The 24,516-nt window shown below is 31.5% G+C and overlaps 2 protein-coding genes and 3 non-coding genes across 5 annotated transcripts; 2 read left to right on the top strand and 3 right to left on the bottom strand.

The window, feature by feature from the left end:
* The first annotated feature begins 1,632 nt into the window (after positions 1-1,632).
* LOC11435709 (disease resistance protein RUN1) lies at positions 1,633-5,497 on the top strand. The gene is made up of 4 exons (XM_003620573.4): positions 1,633-2,214; positions 2,404-3,505; positions 3,608-3,880; positions 3,995-5,497. Exons 1-4 carry the CDS (start codon positions 1,715-1,717, stop codon positions 5,291-5,293), a joined length of 3,174 nt encoding a protein of 1,057 aa, XP_003620621.3. The 5' UTR covers positions 1,633-1,714; the 3' UTR covers positions 5,294-5,497.
* A 5,540-nt stretch (positions 5,498-11,037) lies between these two features.
* LOC112416134 (small nucleolar RNA Z221/R21b) lies at positions 11,038-11,125 on the bottom strand. The gene has a single exon (XR_003006448.1). It is a non-coding gene; the product is annotated as a small nucleolar RNA Z221/R21b (small nucleolar RNA).
* Positions 11,126-11,319: 194 nt separating this feature from the next.
* Positions 11,320-11,435, bottom strand: LOC112416160 (small nucleolar RNA SNORD14). The gene has a single exon (XR_003006470.1). It is a non-coding gene; the product is annotated as a small nucleolar RNA SNORD14 (small nucleolar RNA).
* A 293-nt stretch (positions 11,436-11,728) lies between these two features.
* On the bottom strand, positions 11,729-11,825 carry LOC112416136 (small nucleolar RNA Z43). The gene has a single exon (XR_003006450.1). It is a non-coding gene; the product is annotated as a small nucleolar RNA Z43 (small nucleolar RNA).
* A 3,365-nt stretch (positions 11,826-15,190) lies between these two features.
* LOC11427578 (uncharacterized) lies at positions 15,191-16,002 on the top strand. The gene is made up of 4 exons (XM_024786594.2): positions 15,191-15,401; positions 15,505-15,601; positions 15,695-15,822; positions 15,914-16,002. The coding sequence occupies exons 1-4, from the start codon at positions 15,191-15,193 to the stop codon at positions 16,000-16,002; spliced, it is 525 nt and encodes a 174-aa protein (XP_024642362.2).
* The last annotated feature ends 8,514 nt before the right edge of the window (positions 16,003-24,516 follow it).

The following is a 24,516-nucleotide window of genomic DNA, read 5'->3' as shown; positions in this document are numbered from 1 at the left end:
CACATGTCATAATATATGCAACTAAATCTCAATTTCAACCATTGGCCCAACAAATCATAGATAAATTCAAACAGAGACCATAATAATATCGATGACTTTAAACATGAGCATCATTGAGAAGAAAAAGTTCAAAGGGTGTGTTCCCCATTGGGTATGGGTAGGGTAACGGGTAAGTATATGAGAATCGGGTATGGGGACGAGGAAGGTAAAATTCATCCCTACCCCGCCCCATTGCCATGCCCAACACCTATAATTTATGTGGCTTTTTTTTTTGGTTACAATAATTTATGTGGCTTGAGAATGATATTATGAACTTAGAATATTTATGATTTTTGTGCATTGTATGTATGTTTTTATTAGTCACAAAAGGAGAGGGATGCTTTAAAATATAAAGGATAGCCATTCGTATTGTATGTTGATGATGCTTTAAAATATAAAGAGGAGGGAATATAGTGGTTTACTTATTTGTTTAACTTTTGCGTTAATCTTTTGATTCTTAGGGTAAGTTGTCATAGTAATTTAGAGTTTAGTCAGTTGTTTAACTTTTGATCTTCACTTTCTCATCCTTATGTGTAGATACCCCCCTTTCATTAAATGTAGTTAATTTTTAAGTAAATTCTATACTTAGTCTTCAAAATATTGTAATGTGACCACCTTAATATTTTAATCTCAATGAACTCCTAAAAAAAAATAAAGTCTCATTATAATCATTCAAGGAATTTTTTTCTTTTCAAAATTACAAAATTAATTTGTGGTCAGACTTCATCTGAATAGAGGGCAGATAAAAGTGACAACCCAAAACGATAGATTTGGTACTTAGTTTGGCCATAATATATATTATTTAGAAGACATAATATTTTGTTACAAAGGGACTGATTTGATTAGAAAAATATTTAAAGATTAAATAATTATGTACAAAAATTGTTACAGAAGTAGGTTAAGGATGAAGTTGGTTCAACATTGTAAATATTTTTAAAGGTAAATAAAAACAATGAGTAGCTTATTTCTTAAAAACACTTTGAAAAATTGGAGTATCCAATCAGTGTATTAAATTTATATTTTGTTTGAAAAACTTTGTTTTTCAAATTTAATTTATATAGACAATCATCGTAAATTGTAAAGAAATTTTACACTTTCAATTAAACGTAGGAAAATTTAATATATGTCGTAAGAGCACATATTAATATACAAAAAGTAAAAATTATATGTATCGATCCATAATTTCATAAGAACACATATTAAAAATTATATATTAAAAATCTAAACAGTGTCAATCCATTATGACACATATCAAATATTTTATTCTTTGTGGAATCCTTAACACATCCAATAAGATATTTTTAACTGAATGGTAAATTGTCACAACTATACTAGTTAATAATACTTTTTCAGCTTTTAAGATTTTCGTACATTGAAGTGGGGCATCCTTGAAGTGACTAAACCACCATATGGCCCTTAGGGAAGCTGTGAAGAAGCAACCAAGCTCCATTATTGAAAAGAAGAAACCAAGCTGTGAACTCAGACATATGTACCAATCTTTAAAATTTCAACGCGTGAAGAAAGTGCCACGAAATCAACGCTTGAAGTTCATTGTTCATAATATTAATATATATATGCTTTCTTTGAAGTGATGCATTCACGTTGCCATATTCTAACCAAAAAAAAAAAAAAATCACGTTACCATATCCAATCCTCTAAACACTTGTATATTCAGATGGCTAGCAGCAGCAAATCATCTTCAGCTCTTGTGACTTCTTCAAAGAAAAATCATTATGATGTGTTTGTCACCTTTAGAGGTGAAGATACTCGCAACAATTTCACTGATTTTCTTTTTGATGCCCTTGAAACAAAAGGCATTATGGTATTTCGGGATGTCATTAATCTTCAAAAAGGTGAATGCATAGGACCTGAGCTTTTTCGTGCAATCGAAATATCTCAGGTTTACGTTGCGATCTTCTCAAAGAACTATGCTTCCTCAACGTGGTGCTTGCAAGAATTAGAAAAGATATGTGAATGCATTAAGGGGTCGGGAAAACATGTTCTTCCTGTTTTCTATGATGTTGATCCTTCTGAGGTGCGGAAGCAAAGTGGAATTTATAGTGAAGCTTTTGTCAAACATGAACAAAGATTCCAACAAGACTCTATGAAGGTGTCAAGATGGAGAGAAGCTCTAGAGCAAGTGGGGAGTATATCTGGTTGGGATCTACGTGATGAGTAAGTAATTTATAGTTTTTTTTGGTAGAAAATATAAGGTGAATGTGAAGAGATGATGCATGAGTCTACGATATAAATTCAAAGAGTACTTTTTTTGTTTTCCCTTTAGAACAAATATTTGGTGTTCAAACTAATTTTTTTTTTATACACGATGATATAATGTTACTGAACAATTTTTTGAACTTTCAGGCCACTAGCTAGAGAAATTAAAGAGATTGTTCAAAAGATAATCAATATATTGGAATGCAAATATTCATGTGTTTCAAAAGATTTAGTTGGGATTGATTCTCCTATACAAGCATTACAAAATCATTTGCTTTTGAACTCAGTTGATGGTGTTCGTGCTATAGGAATTTGTGGAATGGGAGGAATAGGGAAAACAACCCTTGCTACGACTTTATATGGCCAAATATCTCATCAATTTAGTGCATCTTGTTTTATTGACGATGTAACCAAAATTTATGGATTACATGATGATCCACTCGATGTACAAAAACAAATCCTATTTCAAACTCTCGGCATAGAACACCAACAAATATGCAATCGTTACCATGCAACTACTTTGATACAAAGGAAGCTATGTCATGAAAGAACCCTTATGATTCTTGATAATGTGGACCAAGTTGAACAATTGGAGAAAATAGCGGTGCATCGTGAATGGTTAGGTCCAGGTAGTAGAATTATTATCATTTCTAGAGATGAGCATGTATTGAAAGCGTATGGAGTGGATGTAGTTTACAAAGTTTCACTATTGGATTGGAATGAAGCTCACATGTTATTTTGTCGAAAAGCTTTCAAAGATGAGAAAATTATTATGAGTAATTATCAAAATTTGGTAGATCAGATACTACATTATGCTAAAGGTCTACCACTAGCAATTAAAGTATTGGGCTCGTTTTTGTTTGGTCGTAATGTGACTGAATGGAAGAGTGCATTGACTAGATTGAGACAAAGTCCAGTTAAAGATGTCATGGATGTGCTGCAATTAAGTTTTGATGGGCTCAATGAAACGGAAAAAGACATATTTCTTCATATTGCTTGTTTTTTCAACAACGATTCGGAGGAAGATGTTAAAAACATTCTAAACTGTTGTGGATTTCATGCTGATATTGGATTAAGAGTTCTCATTGATAAATCACTTGTAAGCATTAGTTATTCAATTATTAACATGCATTCTTTGTTGGAAGAGCTAGGCAGAAAAATTGTGCAAAATAGTTCAAGCAAAGAACCAAGAAAATGGAGCAGGTTGTGGTCCACAGAACAACTCTACGATGTTATGTTGGAGAATATGGTAAAGTTAATGTTTTGAAATAAAAATACATATTTCCATTTTTATAAAACTAAAAATATTAAAAGTAATTTATTTTTTATTTTATTTATTGCAATGCTTTAGGAAAAGCATGTTGAAGCCATAGTTTTGTATTACAAAGAAGATGAAGAGGCGGACTTTGAACACTTGTCAAAAATGAGTAATCTCAGATTGCTCTTCATCGCCAACTATATTTCAACGATGTTAGGATTCCCAAGCTGTCTTTCGAACAAATTAAGATTTGTTCACTGGTTTAGATATCCTTCCAAGTATTTGCCATCAAATTTTCACCCCAATGAACTTGTAGAATTGATCTTGACGGAGAGCAACATTAAACAACTATGGAAAAACAAGAAGGTACTATAAATTCTATTATTATTAATATTTATCATCTTAGAAATATAAACAAATTCAAAACAATTCTCTTACAATCAAAGTAATGGCTAACTTTGTTGGTTTTTCACGTCACAGTATCTTCCCAATTTGAGAACATTGGATCTACGTCACTCCAGAAATCTAGAAAAGATAATAGATTTTGGAGAGTTCCCGAATCTTGAGCGTTTAGATTTGGAAGGATGTATAAACCTTGTTGAGTTGGATCCATCTATTGGACTTCTAAGAAAGCTTGTTTACTTGAACCTAAAAGATTGCAAAAGTCTAGTTAGCATACCCAACAACATATTCGGTCTTAGCTCTCTTCAATACCTAAATATGTGTGGCTGTTCCAAAGTATTTAACAACCCAAGGCGTTTGATGAAGTCTGGTATATCCTCAGAAAAGAAGCAGCAGCATGATATACGTGAAAGTGCATCACATCACCTCCCTGGCCTAAAATGGATCATTTTGGCTCACGATTCATCACATATGTTGCCTTCCTTGCATAGTTTATGTTGTTTGCGTAAGGTTGACATAAGCTTTTGCTATCTAAGCCATGTGCCTGATGCAATTGAATGTTTACATTGGCTAGAAAGATTAAATTTAGCGGGAAACGATTTTGTGACATTACCTAGCCTGAGGAAGCTATCCAAACTTGTATATTTAAATTTGGAGCATTGCAAATTGTTGGAATCTTTGCCTCAACTTCCTTTTCCTACCAATACTGGGGAGGTTCATCGTGAGTACGACGACTATTTTTGTGGTGCAGGATTGCTCATTTTCAACTGTCCAAAATTGGGTGAGAGGGAACATTGCAGGAGCATGACACTTTTATGGATGAAACAATTCATTAAGGCAAACCCACGTTCCTCTTCTGAGATTCAAATAGTTAATCCAGGAAGTGAAATACCAAGTTGGATCAACAATCAGAGGATGGGTTATTCAATAGCAATAGACCGATCTCCTATTAGGCATGACAATGACAATAATATCATTGGTATTGTATGTTGTGCAGCATTTACGATGGCACCCTATCGTGAAATTTTTTATTCCTCGGAGTTGATGAATCTGGCTTTCAAGCGTATTGATTCCAATGAGAGGTTGTTGAAAATGAGAGTTCCAGTAAAGCTCAGTCTTGTTACGACCAAATCAAGTCACCTATGGATTATCTACTTACCCCGAGAGTACCCCGGGTATTCCTGTCATGAATTTGGAAAAATAGAATTAAAATTTTTTGAGGTGGAAGGTTTGGAGGTCGAGAGTTGCGGTTATCGTTGGGTATGTAAACAAGATATACAAGAATTCAATTTAATCATGAATCACAAAAATTCCTTAACTCCAAAGTGCAAAATTTTGACAATTGAAGATGAGACACAACCAGAACCGCAACCATAACTACTTCACAGATAAGAATGTCACCAACATATTTTCATGGGTGTATGTTCTGTTTCATACCATGAAGTTTTTTTTTTTTTTTTTTTATGTGGTAATTCATAGAGTTAATTGTGTTTATTTAACTTTACTAAGTTGAAAATTGAAGTTTCTTAATTGGAAATCGAAGCTTCCCATGAATTTTTATTAAGCTTCGTTGAAATTTCATCTCGTTGTTGCATTCTTATTACACTGTGTTTGATATTGAAACTGAATGCTCAATTGCAATTAAATTCTTCACTAGTTAACTTAATTGTGTTAATTTTGAAAACAACGTGCTTTTTGTATTTCATTAAATCGGAACAGAATGCTCAATTGCAGTTAATTCAATAAGTTAATTAATTTTGAAAAGAAAAAAAAAGTGCTTACGTTTTCACGACCTTGCCAATTATATGAATTGAATGTGTCATTTTTCATTAACTGAGTTTGAATTTTGAAAGTTTTTTTTTTTTCTTTCCATAACTGAGTTTTCATTGCCTTGAATATTTTTAGTTTCAAAGTTTAAACCATGAAGGTATTTTTTGTTTTTCATAACTGATTAATTGTGTTTATTTATGTCAAGACCCAAAATTCAATATCGTGACCGGCGCACGAACTAGAGTACCCTAGTCCGGTAAGCCTATTGACGACGACACTTGACAAACTATAATTTAAACAATTTTTAAATTGACTTTCACTTAAAATGATATCCATTGAGATTTCGACAGAGTATCCTCTATATTTTGAATACTTTCCAAGATATGAATCTTGTCTATATACTTGTATTATCAACAGAATCTCAAAGTGACATAACTAGATGTTTATACAGCTCAAAACAAAACATTTGTCGACTGCCAATAGCTGCAGATACATCGACCATTCAGTTTATACATAGATGAGACCTACCAAAAGAATGACATTGACATATCTTTAATTCTGCTACAAGCTTTCTACGCACTTGACTTTGAATCTGAAAAAATGTAAGAAGAAGGGGTAAGTCATAAAGACTTAGTGAGGAGACAACAATCACCACCAAATAGAAGGGAAACACATATGGGCACGATTATTTATTTTTCTCAAATCTAATTTTTAACTTACAAGGCTAATAACTGAATAAAAATATAATAAATTCACAAAGTGTACCATGAAAATTCATAAAACTTTGTAATTTTATCAAACCAAATAAGACTATATCAAAATTTCAATGTTGTCAAGAGGTGAAACCAAATCCACAACTTTAAAGAAAATATATAAATCGATTATAATGAAAAGGAATCGAGATAATCAAATCCAAATAGAATATAAAAATCGGGCTTAATGAAATGGAATCAAAATAATCACTTCAAAGAAAATATAAAATCATATTCAATTTCATAATACCAAAATAATCAACTTTAAATAAAGTATAGAAATTTAACTTTGGTGAAAATAATCAAATGGGTGAATCGAGAACTAGCTCCATCTTGTTGATAGCCCTCTCCTCCCAATGGTGGCCTTTCCATGGGGCGGCTCCATCTAACGGATAGCTCTTTTCTCTCGACTCAAAACAAAGTGTAAAACATTTTCAATTAGGGAGTTTACCTCTCATTGATAGCCCTTTCCTCCTAATGGCGGCCCTTCCATAGGGGCGGCTCCATCTAACGGTAAAGTCTAAAACCATAAACTCTAAAAAACCTTTATACTTATGTCTAAGAGTTTCTTTTTGTACACATTGTTTTCTCTTCTCATTTGGTCTCATTATCATAATTATCTTCGAACATCAAAATAGGTCAAAAAAGATAACAAATACGTCAAAAAATAAAGCCATCGACCAATTGTATATTTCACATTTAAAAATCCAAAAAGATTTCTCAATGCTAACATAAGAAATGCAATGCATTCAAGAGTCTTTGCTATTTAGAGTAAAATTCTACCCGTGTTTTTGCTAACATTTGATTAAAACCCAAAAAATCATCTTGGCTATTTTGGTTAAATCTCTCGTTAGAACCATGAAAGATCAAAGAAGTTTTGCAATGAACTTTACTTTTGAAAAAAAAAAAAAATCTTCTTAAAAACATTTTCCAACTTTTTTTTTCCTTCTTTTTCTTCACAATCACTCCGAGTCATTTTATTTTATGAAATAATCTCATATATGTTTTTGAAGTCTTTGTCACATTACAACCCTGACAAAGTAGTCATATTCTTAACATGTTCTACATTAATATCATACTCTCAAAGCTTTTGTTTTCAAGTTTGGAAGGGAAGGGAGGATATGACTTTGGAAAAAAGGAAAGAACGAGTTGAAGAAATAGAAGCTTAGGAGGGAAAAGTTGGATTCATTTTTTTTTAATACAATTTTTTTTTTGAAAGTACAATATTATCTATGTTATTATAATATTCTTAAAATTAAAAATATATCAATCATAAAAATGTTAATTTATCATTCCTTAAAAAAACAAACACTCTTACCATTTTCTCCTATTTTTCCACTCTCAAAGTCCTCCCTTCATATTCTTTTCCAAACTCCCAAGTAAAACATTAGTTTTTCGCCAATATGTGACAATCTTTAAAAACCTCATTAGTTAATTGAGCTCCAACAATCCATTTTTTAAAAACTTAACAACAAAAATAAAATATCCTATCAAATTCTTTCATATACAAGTCAAACTCTATTGATTTCTCTCGATTTTGTAAAACTCTCGTAAACAAATCTAATCTAACTTATTCCTAATCCTAATTAACACTACAATTAACACTTAAAACCCTAAACCTACTTTTTTAGGCGCCAATCAATCCTAACCCTTGGATCAACATCTTTGGGCACCACTTAATTATGAGCCCTACATCTAATCTTGCTTATGGCTAGCACAAATCACAACACACGGAAAATTTTCAAATTTTCCCTCCTTACCTTACGCCACATAATGCAGACTGTGCTTCCTTTCCAACTTCCCTTATCACATTAAATTGGCTTATACTTTCCCATACATATGTGTTGTACCAATGCAAGGTGCTTTTATGGCATATGATTTCTGTGAGTGTATATATAAAATTCATGTTTTAGATACATTCAATAAATGATGTATGTTGTCTACAATAAAGATCACATACATCATTTATTGAATGAATCTAAAACATAGATTTTTTCTTATATTTGTGACCGGAGGGTGTATGTAATTAGTTTGTACGCACCTAGCCATTCCTTGTAAATATATTCTTTTCTTTATTACAAAATCAGCACTTTGGTACTTTAGTCAACTTTTGATTTAATCCTTGTAAACATATTTGATATAAATACAAAAAAAAAAAAACGTATTGCATATAATTACAAGGATAGTTCTTTATTAGTATTCACTGAAGAATTATTTATAATATATGTGACGGAAATAATTCTGTTAAATTTCTTCATCAAAAACAAAATTTCATCATCATATAGTCCCTAGCCGACCCTAGTTTTCTAGTGGGAGAAACTCCAACTTCTCTCTAAACTTTCTTTCTCCTTCGTTCATCGAGGAGGGGTGGTTTTAGGTCATTTTTTGACCTAGAATCATCCCTCTACATCTTTTTTCCCCTTTTCTTTCAATCTAAATAAGTGGTTTTCACATCTATCAAGTTTTTCCTTTTGTGTTTTTTGTGATTTCGTCGTCTAAGTGCGGCGTTGTGTTGTTCGTCGTCTTGTGCGGCGTTTGATTTCGCGTTTTGTCGCGGTGTTTGTTCAGTTCCTCTTGAAAGATCTACATCAGTCAATTACAAATTCAACCAATGATTTGAACGTCAACGTTGCAGATCCGGAAGCATGGGTATTTCAGTGACTTAAGTTTTATCATATTATTTGTAGGCATTTTGCCGTTGTATGCTATTAACTTGGATGCTGTGAGTTTGTTCGCATATTCACCCTTTACGTTTTTAGCAATGTTTGTATTTGATGTACTCTATCAATTTGAATGAATGAATATCGTTTTGTTTTTGTCATAAAAAAAATCATATAGTCACTTTATAGGAGAATACTACCTCCGGTCCTATTTATAAGAGAAATTTAGGTCAACAAAAGTGAATGTATTTGGACTGAATTTTTAACTAGATACATCAACTTTTATTGACCCAAAATTCTCTTATAAATAGGACCGGATGGAGTATTTGTTTAACGGTTGGTATTAGTATTAGTAATGACAAAAATTGACTAAATCAAATACTATCAATGCTAAGGCAATGCAGTATATATAGTCATAACTCAAAATCGTAAATAAAAATCAACGTGGGCGGAATTAAAGGATAATGCATTAATGATGGAATAAATGCTCTGCGGCATGGAATTGAATTTCGACAGTTAACTGTCGAGATTTTTCTCGGTAGTTAACTGCAGACGGTTTTATTTTCCTCGACAGTTAACTGCCGAGAAACATTTTCGTTTTTTACATGTGTTTCTCAGCCAAACAACATGTATATACAATAATTTTCCATAACATGTATATACAATAATTTTCCATAAGTTATGCGTGTTACCTAGGTAGTACAATTATCTGCGTATACTATGGAGTATTGGAATGGTTGCAATTTAGTATCAAATCAAAATTTATATGGTTTTAACTCCAAAATTATTTATGTGCCCTTATTGTTGTGATACAATGTAAATCTTATTCTAACATGAATCTTTCAAATAGTAATAATACAAAGATTGGGAAATAATGAACCTGATTTTAATTTGGAATTAGTAACCCTCAATAAGAGTTTTAGAGAAAATGAAGACTCTTATTTATAATGAACAAGAACATGTTTTTGTAAACACTGTATGTGGTGCATTTTCATTCAACAATCATCTATTTTTGGGTGAACATTTAACAACCATCTTTATTCTTAGTATTTATGAATTGAATTGTTTGTTTTAGGTACATTTTTGCTCTGGTGTATTTATTCTAAACATCTCTCACCCTTTGATGTTGTAACTCAGACACATAAGTTCAAAGTGAAACACATCAACATTGGGTTGAATGCCTTCATTCAAGTTTAGAGACTTCAAAACAAAGGATGAATTTGTTATTTGATATGTGATGGATCATAATGGGTGCTCCTCCACCACTGAGGAGTATTAGCTACTAAAATATGAAGAGGCTAATATGTCAATGTATAACATTTGTAATTTTACCTAATATATAATAATGCATTTATTTTATAATGTTAGATGTATATGACACGTGCGGTAGCACATGTAGACGATCTAGGAAAATCATAATTATATGTATTTTTTTACAGATTTTAAGAAAAATTTAAAACTATTTCTGTTTGTTCACTATCATAAAATTCATTTTTAGTTCATTGCATTTATTAAAAAAAAAAAATAGTAAAAGCTACTTTAACTAGCTTTTCATTTTGAGACTAAAAATGACTTTTTTAGCAAGAAGGATTTTTTATAAATCTAAAACAAACACTAAAAAAAATAAAAATAAAGTGATTTTTTAGTTAACAAAAATAGATTTTTTTTTTCAAAAAAATCCAAAACTTGTTCCCACATTGCAACATATTACCTTCTCCATTGTTTATGACCCGGGCGGTAGCACGGATAAAAGTTCTAGTTAGTTGTAACACGTATACAAAATTTATTTTTAAACCTCTTTAAAATGGAAATTTTTCATTTAGAATCATCCAAATTTCTTGGATCAATACCATCACCACTGTCATTAACATTTTCTCAAAGAAATAAAAAGTATATAAATTAGATATAGCTGCAAAAACTCAAAGGGTGTGATAATGAAGGGCTCAGAAAAATATTGGGTATGAGAAAATTATCAGCATTGAAACATGAGAGTGGTGCATGACTATCTCTATGACTCATCACAGCCCATAAAATACATTTCAAAGTAACATGTAATTGAGAAAAAATCTGAGAAAAAACTATAGGACAATGCAACATTGATACACCGTACATAACACACAAGTTTGAACCAACAATGATAAATTTGAAACATAAAGACACTAAATTAAATCCAACTTGGATATACCTAAGAAACATTGGTAAAATTACAGAAGAATAATTTGACCTCAGGCATCCAAGGAAGGATAGAGCAGCATTAACTCTCAAGCTAGGCGAAAGGCGAAAGCTCTTAGGCGGCCACTGCGAATGTTTTGAGAAACATAGTTTTTTTCTTAGATAATGAGATTTGCTAAAACAGTGGATCATTGTTACAAATAAGTGAACATTTGTATTATATTTGGCCTTATTGAGAAGATTAGATTAGTCTACATGTTAAACTTCAGACATATGCTTGTCTTTTTTAAATATTTTAATCATTGGCCAAAATATACAAACTTCAATCAAATCAAAACAGTAAAAAACACAACAAATTAACTACAAATATCAACATGAAAAATCAAAATCAACATGAAAAAACACAACTAATTAACTAAAAGTAAAAATAAAAAAATGAAAAAAATTTGTTAATGAAAAGACTCAGAATATGGGTGGTGATATAACAGAATGGTCGGCAAGGTAAAAATTTACCATTACGACGAACGAGACCTGTCACAGTATTCATCAGTGTCTAGAAAATTAATAAAATCATGTTTATAACAACAAAAAACAAAAAATTAGATGCTCAAACAACAAACCAAGAATATGATAATAAACCAAAAAAGTGTAAAAACGAAAACTTTAAAGAGGAATCGAAAACCCAAGAAGTTAGTAAGTTAGTGATTGATTGGTATCAATATCAATCACCCAATTCATTGGAGTCCTTAACATAGCTGCCAATCATACACTAACTAACTAACTAAGTTATTAATTGAGGTTTGGCTAAGTGAATCGGGAGTTGAATAAGCGGATTAACGTTTTTCTACGATTTGAGAAAGTAAGGGTTTTTCGACATGTCTACAGATCTACCAAAGATGGACAATTGAAACTAACATTGTTGAGAGGATCAAATATTCTGAGATTGTGATTTCTGAGATTGTGAATGTGAGAGCCAGGGTTGGGGTTTATAAAGGGTAGGGTTTGGAATAGGCCGACAGGTCGGCCTACGACCTGTTTTGGTATGGTCTGTTTAATAGATAGACTTTTTAAAAAGCCTGTTTATCATAATCTCTTATTCCTAAACAAAGCTTGGTTGCCCTAATTTTAACCTAATATTTTAGCAACTTTTCCCTCCTTCAAAACCTAACCATATTTCCTAATTCCCCTCCTCGAAACCCTAACCATGATTTCCTAACTTCACTCCCCCTAAAACCTATCTAATTGATTTCCATAAACCATATCTCCTAACTCCCCTCCTCCAAACCCTCACCAATATATTTAAATCCTTTCTCCTAAACCGAAATCTATTTCTAAAACCATACCTTTCTCTTAAACCGAAATTTCTTAATCAACATGGCTTCCAGAAACATTCAAACTTTGTTGTCATACCACTACCTCACTGGTAACCATATCTTCATTCCACTCTGGTTTAAACTAAATATATAGATTTTTGCTCTTATTCCTCGCTGTTTTAAAGTATAAATCATTCTTTCAATCCCTTTCAATCTTTTGTAGGTCCGTTGATGAAAAACCCTTTTTCCGATCTTGACAAAGCAATCAACAAGCTCAGACTGAAATACAGATCATATATCGTTGAATATGACATTGATGTTGTATGTGTTTTTTGCGAAATATACCTATTCTTAATTATTTGCATTCTATTTTATCAATGTTTGTGATGTTTTTGTTTGTTATTTTTTTAGGGTGCAGTATGCTTGCCAAACATGTTTGGCGGTGATTTCGGAGATCAAATTGGGCGCTATGCAATATTGACTGATCCTAAGTCCAACAAGGTGTGAAGATCAGAGGGGATGCTCCGATGGTTGGGTCACATGATACCATCTACCTTGATGTTATTTACAATTAGTCCATGTTTAGATAAATTGTGCAAGACCTTTTCAATTTGAATTTTAAGTTTTAGTTTCTTAAAGTTTTGGAAGCATCTATTTTTTTTGTCTTTGAATTTAGCAAATGTCCCTTGAATTTCATAAATAATTTAGCCTTGCTTGCTTTGCTTTTTGATTTATATATTTGTGTTTGTTTTTGTGTTGCTGAATCAATTTAGTAGCATGGTTGTGTTACTGAAGCATTTTAGTAACATGGCTTTTAGTAACATTATTAGTAACAATTACTAGAATCAATTTAGTAGCATAGTTGTGTAACGTCTCCTCTTAACATTATTACTAACAATTACTAATCCAAATCTATAAAATATGTTTTGGGTGGAAACAAACTAAAATCCTAATCCTAATTTCTCTCAATCAAGTAACTAAGAGATTTCATCCACATCTCTAAACTAACTTTTTGGTGGAAAGAAACTAAAATCCTTATTTCTCTCATTCAAATAATTAGGGAATTTCATCCACATCTCTAAAATATGTTTTGGGTGGAAACAAACTAAAATCCTAATCCTAATTTCTCTCATTCAAGTAACTAAGAGATTTCATCTACATCTCTAAACTAACTTTTTGGTGGAAAGAAACTAAAATCTTTATTTCTCTCATTCAAATAATTAGGGAATTTCATCCACATCTCTAAAATATGTTTTGGGTGGAAACAAACTAAAATCCTAATCCTAATTTCTCTCATTCAAGTAACTAAGAGATTTCATCCACATCTCTAAACTAAGTTTTTGGTAGAAACAAACTAAAATCCTTATTTCTCTCATTTAAATAATTAGGGGATTTCATCCACATCTTTAAAATATGTTTTGGGTGGAAACAAACTAAAAATCATAATTCCTCTCATTCAAGTAACTACTAAAGATTTCATCCACATCTCTAAAATATGTTTTGGATGGAAACAAACTAAAAATCCTAATTCCTCTCATTCAAGTAACTACTAAAGATTTCATCCACATCTCTAAAATATGTTTTGGGTGGAAACAAACTTAAATCCTAATCCTAATTTCTCTCATTCAAGTAACTAAGAGATTTCATCTACATCTCTAATCTAACTTTTTGGTGGAAACAAACTAAAATCCTTATTTCTCTCATTCAAATAAGTAGGGGATTTCATCCACATCTCTAAAATATGTTTTCGGTGGAAACAAACTAAAAATCCTAATTCTTCTCATTCAAGTAACTAAGAGATTTCATCCACATCTCTAAAGTAACTTTTTGGTGGAAACAAACGAAAATCCTTATTTCTCTCATTCAAATAAGTAGGGGATTTCATCCACATATCTAAAATATGTTTTGGGTGGAAACAAACTAAAAATCATAATTCATCTCATTCAAGTAACTATTACACATTTCATCCACATCTCTAAAATATGTTTTGGCGAATCAACTATGGTAATTCTTAAGTAAAAAAAAAATGTAAATTCTTAATTAAAACAAAGTGCCCCATCAACAATATTAATTTCATTTTATTCATATTAATCTTTATCCTAAAATGTTGGCCACTTCCTAATTTTGTTCCACTATTTTGTGCTTATCCTGATAACTAATACTCTTTATTGCTCAACCGACATATCCTACTCACACATATTCCACTTTTTTCCTATAAATATATCATAACCTATTAGCCAAACCATCTCAATCTAAATAAGCATCCTCTTTCTTGGAAAGGAAAAAACAAGCCAATGATGTCTGCCAAATACACTCCAATCTCAGCTGTTTCTGGAGGAAGAAAGAATCTCAAGATGTGTGTGCGAGTTGCTCACATTTGGTTGATTCGAGAAAAGAAGGTCCCCACTAGCATCATTTTCATGAACATGTTACTGGTCGATGAAAAGGTTTCTGCATGTTTGCACTCTTAACTTTAAAATTAAAGTAATGTCATTTTTGTTTTTTAGTTATGTAATTTAACCAGCTGTTTAATGTTGTTGTTGTCGTCAACAGGGTGGACGTATTCACGCCACAGCTAGAAAAGATTTGGTGGCAAAGTTCAGGTCCATGGTTCAAGAAGGGGGTACATATCAGCTTGAAAATGCAATTGTAGATTTTAATGAAAGTCCTTATAAGGTAACTTCACACAAACATAAGCTTAGTATGATGCACAATTCAACTTTTACCAAAGTACACTTGCCTGCTATCCCTATGAACGTTTTTGAGTTCAAGCCATTCAATGAAATTCTCTCTTCAACTGTCGAGGAAGTATCTACGGGTAGGACTTGAATTCTGAATGTGTGTTGTACATTATTTCTACCTATAAGCATTCGTTTAGGAATTTCATACATTTGGTTTTGCTTTTGTATACGTAATTTCAGATGTTATTGGTCATGTAATTGAAAGAGGTGATATAAGGGAAACTGAAAAGGACAGAAGGAAAAGCAGGGTTATTGATCTCACTTTAGAAGATCTTGAGTAAGATTTGTCTCTTTCTTTGTACCTGGTTGTAATATAATTTTAATATACCTTATGTTTCTGAATTGATATTTTGGTAATATTTTATTACAGAAACAACCGCTTGCATTGCTCTCTTTGGGGTGAACATGGCGACAAAATTGTGACCTTTTTTGGCAACCATGACAACGACACACCTACTATATTGATATTGCAGTTTTGCAAGACACGCGTGTATTTAGGTATGTCGTGTTTTAAGTTTTTGCTTTCTGCTGATATCAACAATGAAATGGGAAATTATGTTCACTTGCTGTTGATTTTTAAAAAAATTAGGTGCTATGGGAGTTGTTAATGCCTTTAATGGGACTAAGCTGATACTTAATGGCGATTTGCCTGATGTCGCTGCGTACATGACACGGTAACCATTTATATTTTCATATGCTTTAGAATAAAGACAAGTTTTTTTGGTCATAATTAAGTTGTCTGGAGGTCTCACCACTCTTCTATTAACATTGGTGCCATTTTATTAGAATGAAAAATGCATCAATACAGTTCACCCGAAGTGTCAGCCAAATTTCAACGAACAGCTCCGCGTCTTTATCAGATGACTTGCTCAACACTAACCGAATGACAATTGAAAGCATGATTGAGTCAACTGAGGTAGCTATCTATTTATTGAAATTTTTAGATGTCGTTTTGGATTCATCTTTGTTATTTTTCACATGGACAGTTGTACATTGCAATATCACAGGTTACTTCGAGGGGTGGTTTAAAGATATTGATTAATGACGACGACGGCGATGATACCGATGTTGCATCAAGTGTGGTCTACAGAGAAGTTTTCCGTAATGTGTAGGACTTTTTTGGGTACTATTCATTTTCTTACTTATTGAAAGTATTTGCATGTCAACGAACTTCAGTTATAGGAACTACGTACTAGAATTATGGAACAATAACAAAGTCTATGGTAATTGTCATTTTGCTTTGATTCACGACAATTTTTACATTCAAGCGAACTACAGTGTCTTATTTTTTCAGTGAGTATTAATTTTTTTAAATGACACGTGCGTTAGCACGGGTCAATGGTCTAGTTATATCTAATCTTTGTTAACATTGCTAATGACTTTGCAAACCCTAAACCTAAATGGTTTTGGCTCCAAAATAAGGGAGGCCGTTGGATCTCATCATTTGGTTAAGCATGCATCTCATCCTTTGATCTAATCTGAGTCAAACTTTCAAATTTGATGTATATTTCCTATGCACTTATCCAAGTTTTGACTCATTAATTATCCTCCAATTCCCAAATTGACTCCACACTTATCGATGTCCACCTCTTTCTCCTTCATTTTTAAGTTCTCTTGTCTCCTCTCCCATTATTCCTTCTTTATGTGTTGGAATTCAGATTGCTTTTACTCAAAAAAATCTCTTCCCCCTTTGAGTTGTTCATCTTCAACCTCACTCTCAGACATTCAAACAAAATTCTTTGTCGTCGCCGCAGCTCTCTCCTGTCGTCGCCCTTCACCAATGCTCTCGATTCCAACATCACCTTCGTCGTTGTCGTCTGCGGCATCGTATCATCCAGGCAAACAAAAAGAACAACACAATTTTTCCACCTAAAACCTGCCACTCCAGATAAAGAGAAAGAAGCCATCGCTGTTCAGATTTGCTAATTTTGCAAAGTTTCTCTCAAGGTAATAGCTTTTCCTTTTCTATGAATTGAATTGTGTTTTGAGTCTAATCACTCTCCACCTCTAAGATGATTTTGAGATAGATGGTGCTTGGTGCTACTTTGCTTTTGTAACCATATTGCCAACCAGTAGTGATTTGAACGAAAATTAGATCAAACAATGATTTGGAACTCTCTTTTATGTGTGGAGTTATATTTTTTTTTCAAATTTTGTCAACTGTCATGTGATGTAAATTTTAATGGTGTATTTTTTTACTACTTCCAACTTTTGTGATGTTTGGTTGTAATAATCGGTCTATCCAAATTATTGAAAGTCAAGCATATTATGTTTTTTTGAGCTATGCAATTGGATAAATATTTTGTGAGATTTTACTCAGATATGAATATGCTCATAGTTCCTAACTAAATATTTTTCATTTTGAGATAAATAATAACTGTTTGATAGTCAATTCTTTTCACTAATTCTCTATTCTTTATCAGCAACATTATCTTCACCTTTCATTCATGATATATATATATATATATATATATATAAACTTGGCAACTAACTAAATATTTCCCCTTTTTACTCATGCTACTACCACATGGAATAGACAAATCTACAGCGCAAGATAACACAAAATAATCTAATCATTAAAAGTGTCACTCATGTGTTTCTATGCTTTTTTGCTTGATAAAAATAGTTTTTTTTTTTTTGAGGAAAATCAAGTATTAATGAACATAAAGAACAAAATCAAGTATTATTTTTTTTGAGGAAAAAATCAATTAAATTTTAAAAACAGAAGAAATAATATCAATCCAACGTTCCAGAACTGGAAAAAACAATATGATATCAAGACTAAGATGGAATAACAGTAGCACCTAAAATATTCACCAACTCAAATAGTGAGAAGATTTTTCTTTTTCTTTTTCTGATAGTTCTTAAATTTAATTATAATATGTTACTTCTTTTGAAATAATTTATATGTTGGTTATCATTTTAAAAAATCACTTATTCAATATTGGTTGATTTGAATCTACTAATGTACAGCAGTATAGTTAGCACACTAGACCCGTCTAAGTGATATATGAATTGTTGAAGTTTTACTCCTTTCTTACCATGTAAGAAATTTCAGACAGTTTTTGGATTTTCAATAGGATGTGGTGAAAGTTTTCTATGCTTCTCTTTTTATATTTTCCCTCACAGTTTCTTTAGTTTATATTTGTTGTGATTGAGTGTATGTTGGTAGAAATCACTACTATGTGTCTTTTGACAATTCTACCACATACCCGTTCATCTAAAATACTGACACTTTCCTTATCTATTTTTGCAGATTGAATGGTTTTGCAGCAGACAAATTCAACTCTATGAATCTTGAAAGAAGGTTGATTATGCAGCTTGATATAAAAATATACAATTAGAAGATATGTATATGAAGAATTATCTCATATTTTAAAGCCTTAGGGATCATTGGTGGTTAAGTTATGTGGATTATATAGACGGAATCCAATGTGTGTGCAAGGGATAACAGTTTGGATGAAGCACATACTGCTACATTTGATATAGAATATGTTATGCTTACACCGTGAACTTAACTTTTGATACAAAATTAATCAAATTCACAGTCTAATTGAAAAAATTTCTCAAGCAAATAACAGTCATAACACATGAACTGAAATAAAACACACAACGGATAAGAACCAAAATTCATGTCAAGTCTGCGATTATCACTCACCATAACCTTAAGAAAAGCCCGGTAATTTCTCTTTGTAATATATTAGCTTCTCCATTTTTAATGTCTCGGGCGTTAGCACGGGCAAAAGTCCTAGTTTTAATAGGTCAAGCTAAAAGTCTGTTAAGCCTAATAGGTCAGCCTATTAATATCTATTTATTAAACAATATAGTCTCTTCATAAGCTTTGTTGTTATAGGTTTTTAAGTAGGCTTTAATTTAGTTAAAATTTACTTGTACTAAAATAGACTTTTAAGTAGGCTTTAAGGCTTGTTTAGCCTATTTAGTAGGTCAAATGACTATTTGATGGCCTTAATGTAATGTAGGCTTGGAAGTAGGCTTTCAGGTCAGTCCATACGTTTAAATAGGTCAGCCCAGGCCAAGAAAAACAAATTTTTTCGTAGGTCAGGCTCAGGCCTATCAAAACCTGGTTTGGCCTGGCCTATTCCCATCCCTAGTGAGAGTGTAGTAATCTGACCTATTCCCATCCCTAGCACGTTTGGAGATTTTGTTTTCCACCCTACCAATTTCTTGTAAGCATATGAATTTCTCATTTTGACACTGTTTGAATTTTATAATCTGAACCATTTTTACTATATTTTGGATTATTCAATTTAAATCTCCTAAAAATGGTAAATAGTAAGAATATGATAATAATGAAGCATTTTGAAGAATGGAGTTATTAAAATAGCTATTTTTTTTTATGTCTTTTGAAACTTATTAACTCATTTTGATGATGTCTTTTAGGTTTTTTTTTATTTTTATTTCCCTCATGATGGCTCTAGTAAGTCCCTCACCATTCACCTGGTTAATTGGTACGATTATGTAATTCGAACTATTAGTAATATACTAGTACTTTTTATCGTGAAATTACTGGTTAATTGTTGTAAAATCATTGATTGTTTCATTCTTTAGTTTTTCTGCCACTACCGAACATTAAAGTAGAGAAGCAAGTGCTCTATTGAATTGGAAATCCAACCTTGACAAGCAAAGATAAACAAACTCTAGTCATTTAATTTATTATAGTGAGAATAATGGGATCATTTGTCCATTAAGGCTTAGAGATGAGAAAAATGGTAAGATCTGATGAATGATCCTAAGCATTTCCTTGTTCTTTTTTTTTTTGACAATAAGCATTTCCTTGTTCTTGTCCATGTTATCTATTCTAGGTTAATATTGTTTTAATTACTATATTTATTGTTCATATTTGAGAGTAAAAAGATAGTATGAGCTGACGGTGGAAAGAAAAACAAATATGCTTAGTGATGTTATGATTTATATACAGTATTGAAAATTACTCTGAATAAATTATAGTTTTCCTTCTCAATTAACTTCTTTCATTTTAGTTTCTTCAAAAAAAAATTAATTAACTTCTTTCATTATTCCATGCTTGATAGAAAATCAGAAAGAGGGTGAGGTTTTAAGAAATCATTCTAGAAACACAGACATTAATATTGTGAACTTACTTGGTGTTATTTAGTTATGGTGAGAGTAATGTTTCATTGTCTCATTTAGTTTGAGTTACCTAAAAATGGTTGTTTTATGGTGTGTTTGGATGGAAAGTTTAGGAGGGGAAGATTTATTTTTTATTTTTAAATTACGGATACTATGAAATGTTTTTTAAAAAGTTAACATATTAACATGATAAATAACACTTCAATCACACTTAATTTATTTTAAAAAAACACATTATATAGTCTATAATTTAAAAATGAAAAATAAATTCTCCCCTCCTTTCCTCTCCTAAACCCCCAATCCAAACACACGCGTTTGATTTGTTAAAAAATGAAGAATAGGACAGAACAACTCCAGTTGTCCAGTGTTTGATTTGTAAAAAAAATATTGTCACCAAATCCAATCCAATTTAAAAAAAGAAGGTAAAAATGGTTATTGATATCAACTTCAAGATGTATCTCCATACCTTTAAAATTCCTTACATTGGAAATGAAATTGTGTTTCACCTACTTGATACATTTAATGATTATTTACCGAATAAATCATCGATTTAATTCTTAAACTATCATTCTCCTTCAATTTGGTGCATAAACTTTTTAAATATAATAAGTAGTCCCCAAATGATATGAAATTCTGAAATGTTTAGAAAGGACTAGTAGGTATATTTATATAATTTAGGCTAAATATCTCTGGATCCTTTAAGTTTCACGTTTGTTTCAGATAGGTCCTTTAAGTTTGTAAGGTTTCAGATAGGTCCTTTAAGTTTGAAGTTTGTTTCGGATATATGTCCTTTAAGTTTCTAAGGTTTCAGATAGTTCTTTTAAGTTTCGAGTTTGTTTCAGATAGATCATTTCTATAAAATCAACTTTAGCTTAACGGAGGTTATTTCATAGTCTCATTTAGTTTTTGAGTTACCTAAAAATGGTTGCATAAGGGAATGTATATTGGATCCATGCAATACTCTATAATCTAAATTGGGGAAGGACGCATACACTTGTACTGTTAAAGTGGAAGGACGCATACACCACCCTTAACAATATGGTGTAGTCTTTAACATAGCATGTCTTTCCTATTTACATTATTGTTTGAATTGATATGAGGAAGAGATAAGTTTGATGGAAACTAAAATATTGTCACCAAATCCAATTTAAAAAAGGTAAAATTTGTTATTGATATCAACTTCAAGATGTATAACCTTCCCAATACCTTTAAAATTGCTTACGTTGGAAATGAATATATATGTTGGAATGTTGAATGCAAAATGTGAAATTGTGTTTTACGTAATTTATACATTTAATGATCTTTTTTATAGAATAAATCATCAATTTAGTTTTTAAACTAGGCTTAAATGCATTTGCAACACCTTGATACATCAATTTACGTGCTTGATACATTTAATGATGCATTTTAAACTCTAAAAACAAACAATTTTATCATCTAACTTTACATAACGTTGCAAAAGACGCTTCCAAAATGGGGAACCAAAATTGCAACATTATGTAAATATAAGGGAGAAAATGAGCATATTTCCCTAAAGATAAAGTGCTAAAATAAACATATGTTCATATAGATAGAGTCAAAAGATCACATTTTCCTAAGGATAGAGGGCAAAATTGTTATTTTTTTGTTAGAGGGGTAAAATCACAACTTTTTAAAGGTTAGGGAGTCAAAAATGCATTTAAGCATTTAATCTATCATTCTCCCTTCAATTTAGTGCATAAACTTTTTAATATAATAAATAGTCCCCGAATAATATGAAATTCTGAAATTTTGTCCCTAATGTTTATCAAAAATCTGTCAACTTAGTTCCTAACAACTTAATAGAAGGGACTAAATTCAAGTATTATATACACTTCAAGGACTAATAAGTATATTTACAAGTTTAATGACTAAATTGGGCATCTTAATTTATTTTTTTTGAGGAAAAATTGGGCATCTTAACATAAGGGACTAAATTGAAGTATCAATGACTAACAAGTATTTACAAGTTTAAAGACTAAATTGGAGAGTGATAATTCAAGGATTAAATTAATTCATGGCTTAATCATTTTTCACAATTTTCATTTGAATCTAAGTCAAAATGTTAACTTTGTATTTCATGGTCGACATTGTAGAACTTCAATATTGTCCGACCAATTAAAAAGTTTTTTAAAATAAGTGATATAATAACTTAATCTTTGTATTCAAAACTCAACAAACAGCAAAAAGAAAATATAAATACAAAAGTGAAATAAAAATATAAAGACATAAAATATAGTAGTGCATCGTTGACAAGCATTGCTATTTGTATCAAATAACCATATTGTTTTAAACCTTTAATTATCTATATTTCCTTTTCCTTGCAAAAGGATTGTAAGAGACATCTGGTCTCTACCCTACCATCATTTTGAGTGTAATTTCAATCTATCTTTATCAGTTGTTGTTTACTTCTTTGTTTTACATTTGAGTGCACTTGTACTGCTAATATCACAACAAGCCAAAGGATGCTTTGAGGCCGTTGCGCATAAGTACATCATTTACAAATGATCTTACCCTAACTTTGGTGTATAAATATAGGGAAAAAAAGGCAGAGTGAGGGAGATGAGGAAAAAGGAGAACATTAGAAAAACTAAAAGAAAAAAAATAGAGGAAAACCGTAGAAAAAGAGAAGGACACATCCAAATATTAGTAAAAATGTAGAATGAGAGCTTCCTATAGTTTACATTAAAACTATCATATTCTTAAACCATATAACCCTCACAACCAAATATGGTAAATACAAAGAAGAGTGTTATAGATATTCATTTTCTAACACTTGTTCTTTTATTGGATGAAATGCATATGAATCTCACATTTTAAAAATAGATCCCACATAAAGTGATGAGAATCACGTAGATTTCACCTAATTTTTTTCATACATATAATAAGAAGGAAGGAAATAAAATAGAAGCTTTTCTACCTCGAAGTCTTAACATAGAAGAGCATCGTTGGAACCACTACTAATTCGAAGTCTTAACATAGAAGAGCATCCTTAGAACCACTACTAATATGAGATCTCTCTTTTCAGAAGTGGTACAAAGGGTCGCAACCCTTTTCTTCACAACTCTTTCTCTTCATTTGTTTTTTATTTATTATTATATTAAAACCGTCTTCTTGTTTGATCATCGCAAAAAACTTAAAATTGGTGACTCTAACTCCTCTTTTTTCATTTGGTCATCGCAAAACTTCTTTTTAAATAATATAAAACCAAAATATATGTGAGGACTGCATCAAATCCCTTTTTGATTTAGTCACCACGCAAAAAATCTCAAAATTGGCGACTGTACTAAATCCATTTTTGGTTTATCATTGCAAAAATTTCAGAGCCGATAAAAAGTGCTTTGTATTCTCTTTTAATTTAGTCATCACAATTATTTTCAAATTAAACAAGCAGCAAATCAAACTCATGATAATCAAATCTTCGTAGTCAATATCTTTTTTTCCTCATCAAATCAACAACATATTTTTAAAATCATTTATTAAATTAAACCAACACACAATAACTTTTTACTCCAAGAACTACGTAGCTTTGTAATTCAGCTAATAATGTAGGTTTAAAAATTATATGTTTGTGTTGTCTTATGTTGTGAGTGTTCATTACAGTACATGAGTTAGCGGCATAACACTTGTATTGATTGTATTCGATTACAATTATAGGAGTGATGGGGAAAGCATAACTATGGTGATGATATTGAGACTTAAACTAGATTGATTAAAGATATTTGGTAACACATGTATTAAAATCTTAGAATCAAAATAAAAGAAACGCCCAAGAGAAGAAATAGTGGCAGCTGCTTAAGAGGAGGCAAGACTAGGTTCTATTCTAACTACCGAAGAGGGAGCAAATGCAAGCTACAATAGTAGGTGTAGTGGAGGCCAAAATCAACTTAGGAGGGAAAATAAGCTGAATAGGTGGAAAGGGCAGTTAAAGAATAAAGATGATGTTGAGAATATCCTTAAGAACTGCATTTGAGGACATTCTCTACTTCATCATTTATTCTTTTGATGGTCTCGCCCCCTCTTCGGTTGTTTTTGCGTCCTCTTGAGCTTCTATTGCCTCCTCTT

The sequence above is a fragment of the Medicago truncatula genome, chromosome 6 (assembly GCF_003473485.1).
Source record: "Medicago truncatula cultivar Jemalong A17 chromosome 6, MtrunA17r5.0-ANR, whole genome shotgun sequence".
Taxonomy (NCBI): domain Eukaryota; kingdom Viridiplantae; phylum Streptophyta; class Magnoliopsida; order Fabales; family Fabaceae; genus Medicago; species Medicago truncatula.
Note: the sequence above shows the minus strand (reverse complement) of the source record. Positions and strands in the feature narration are given on the sequence as shown.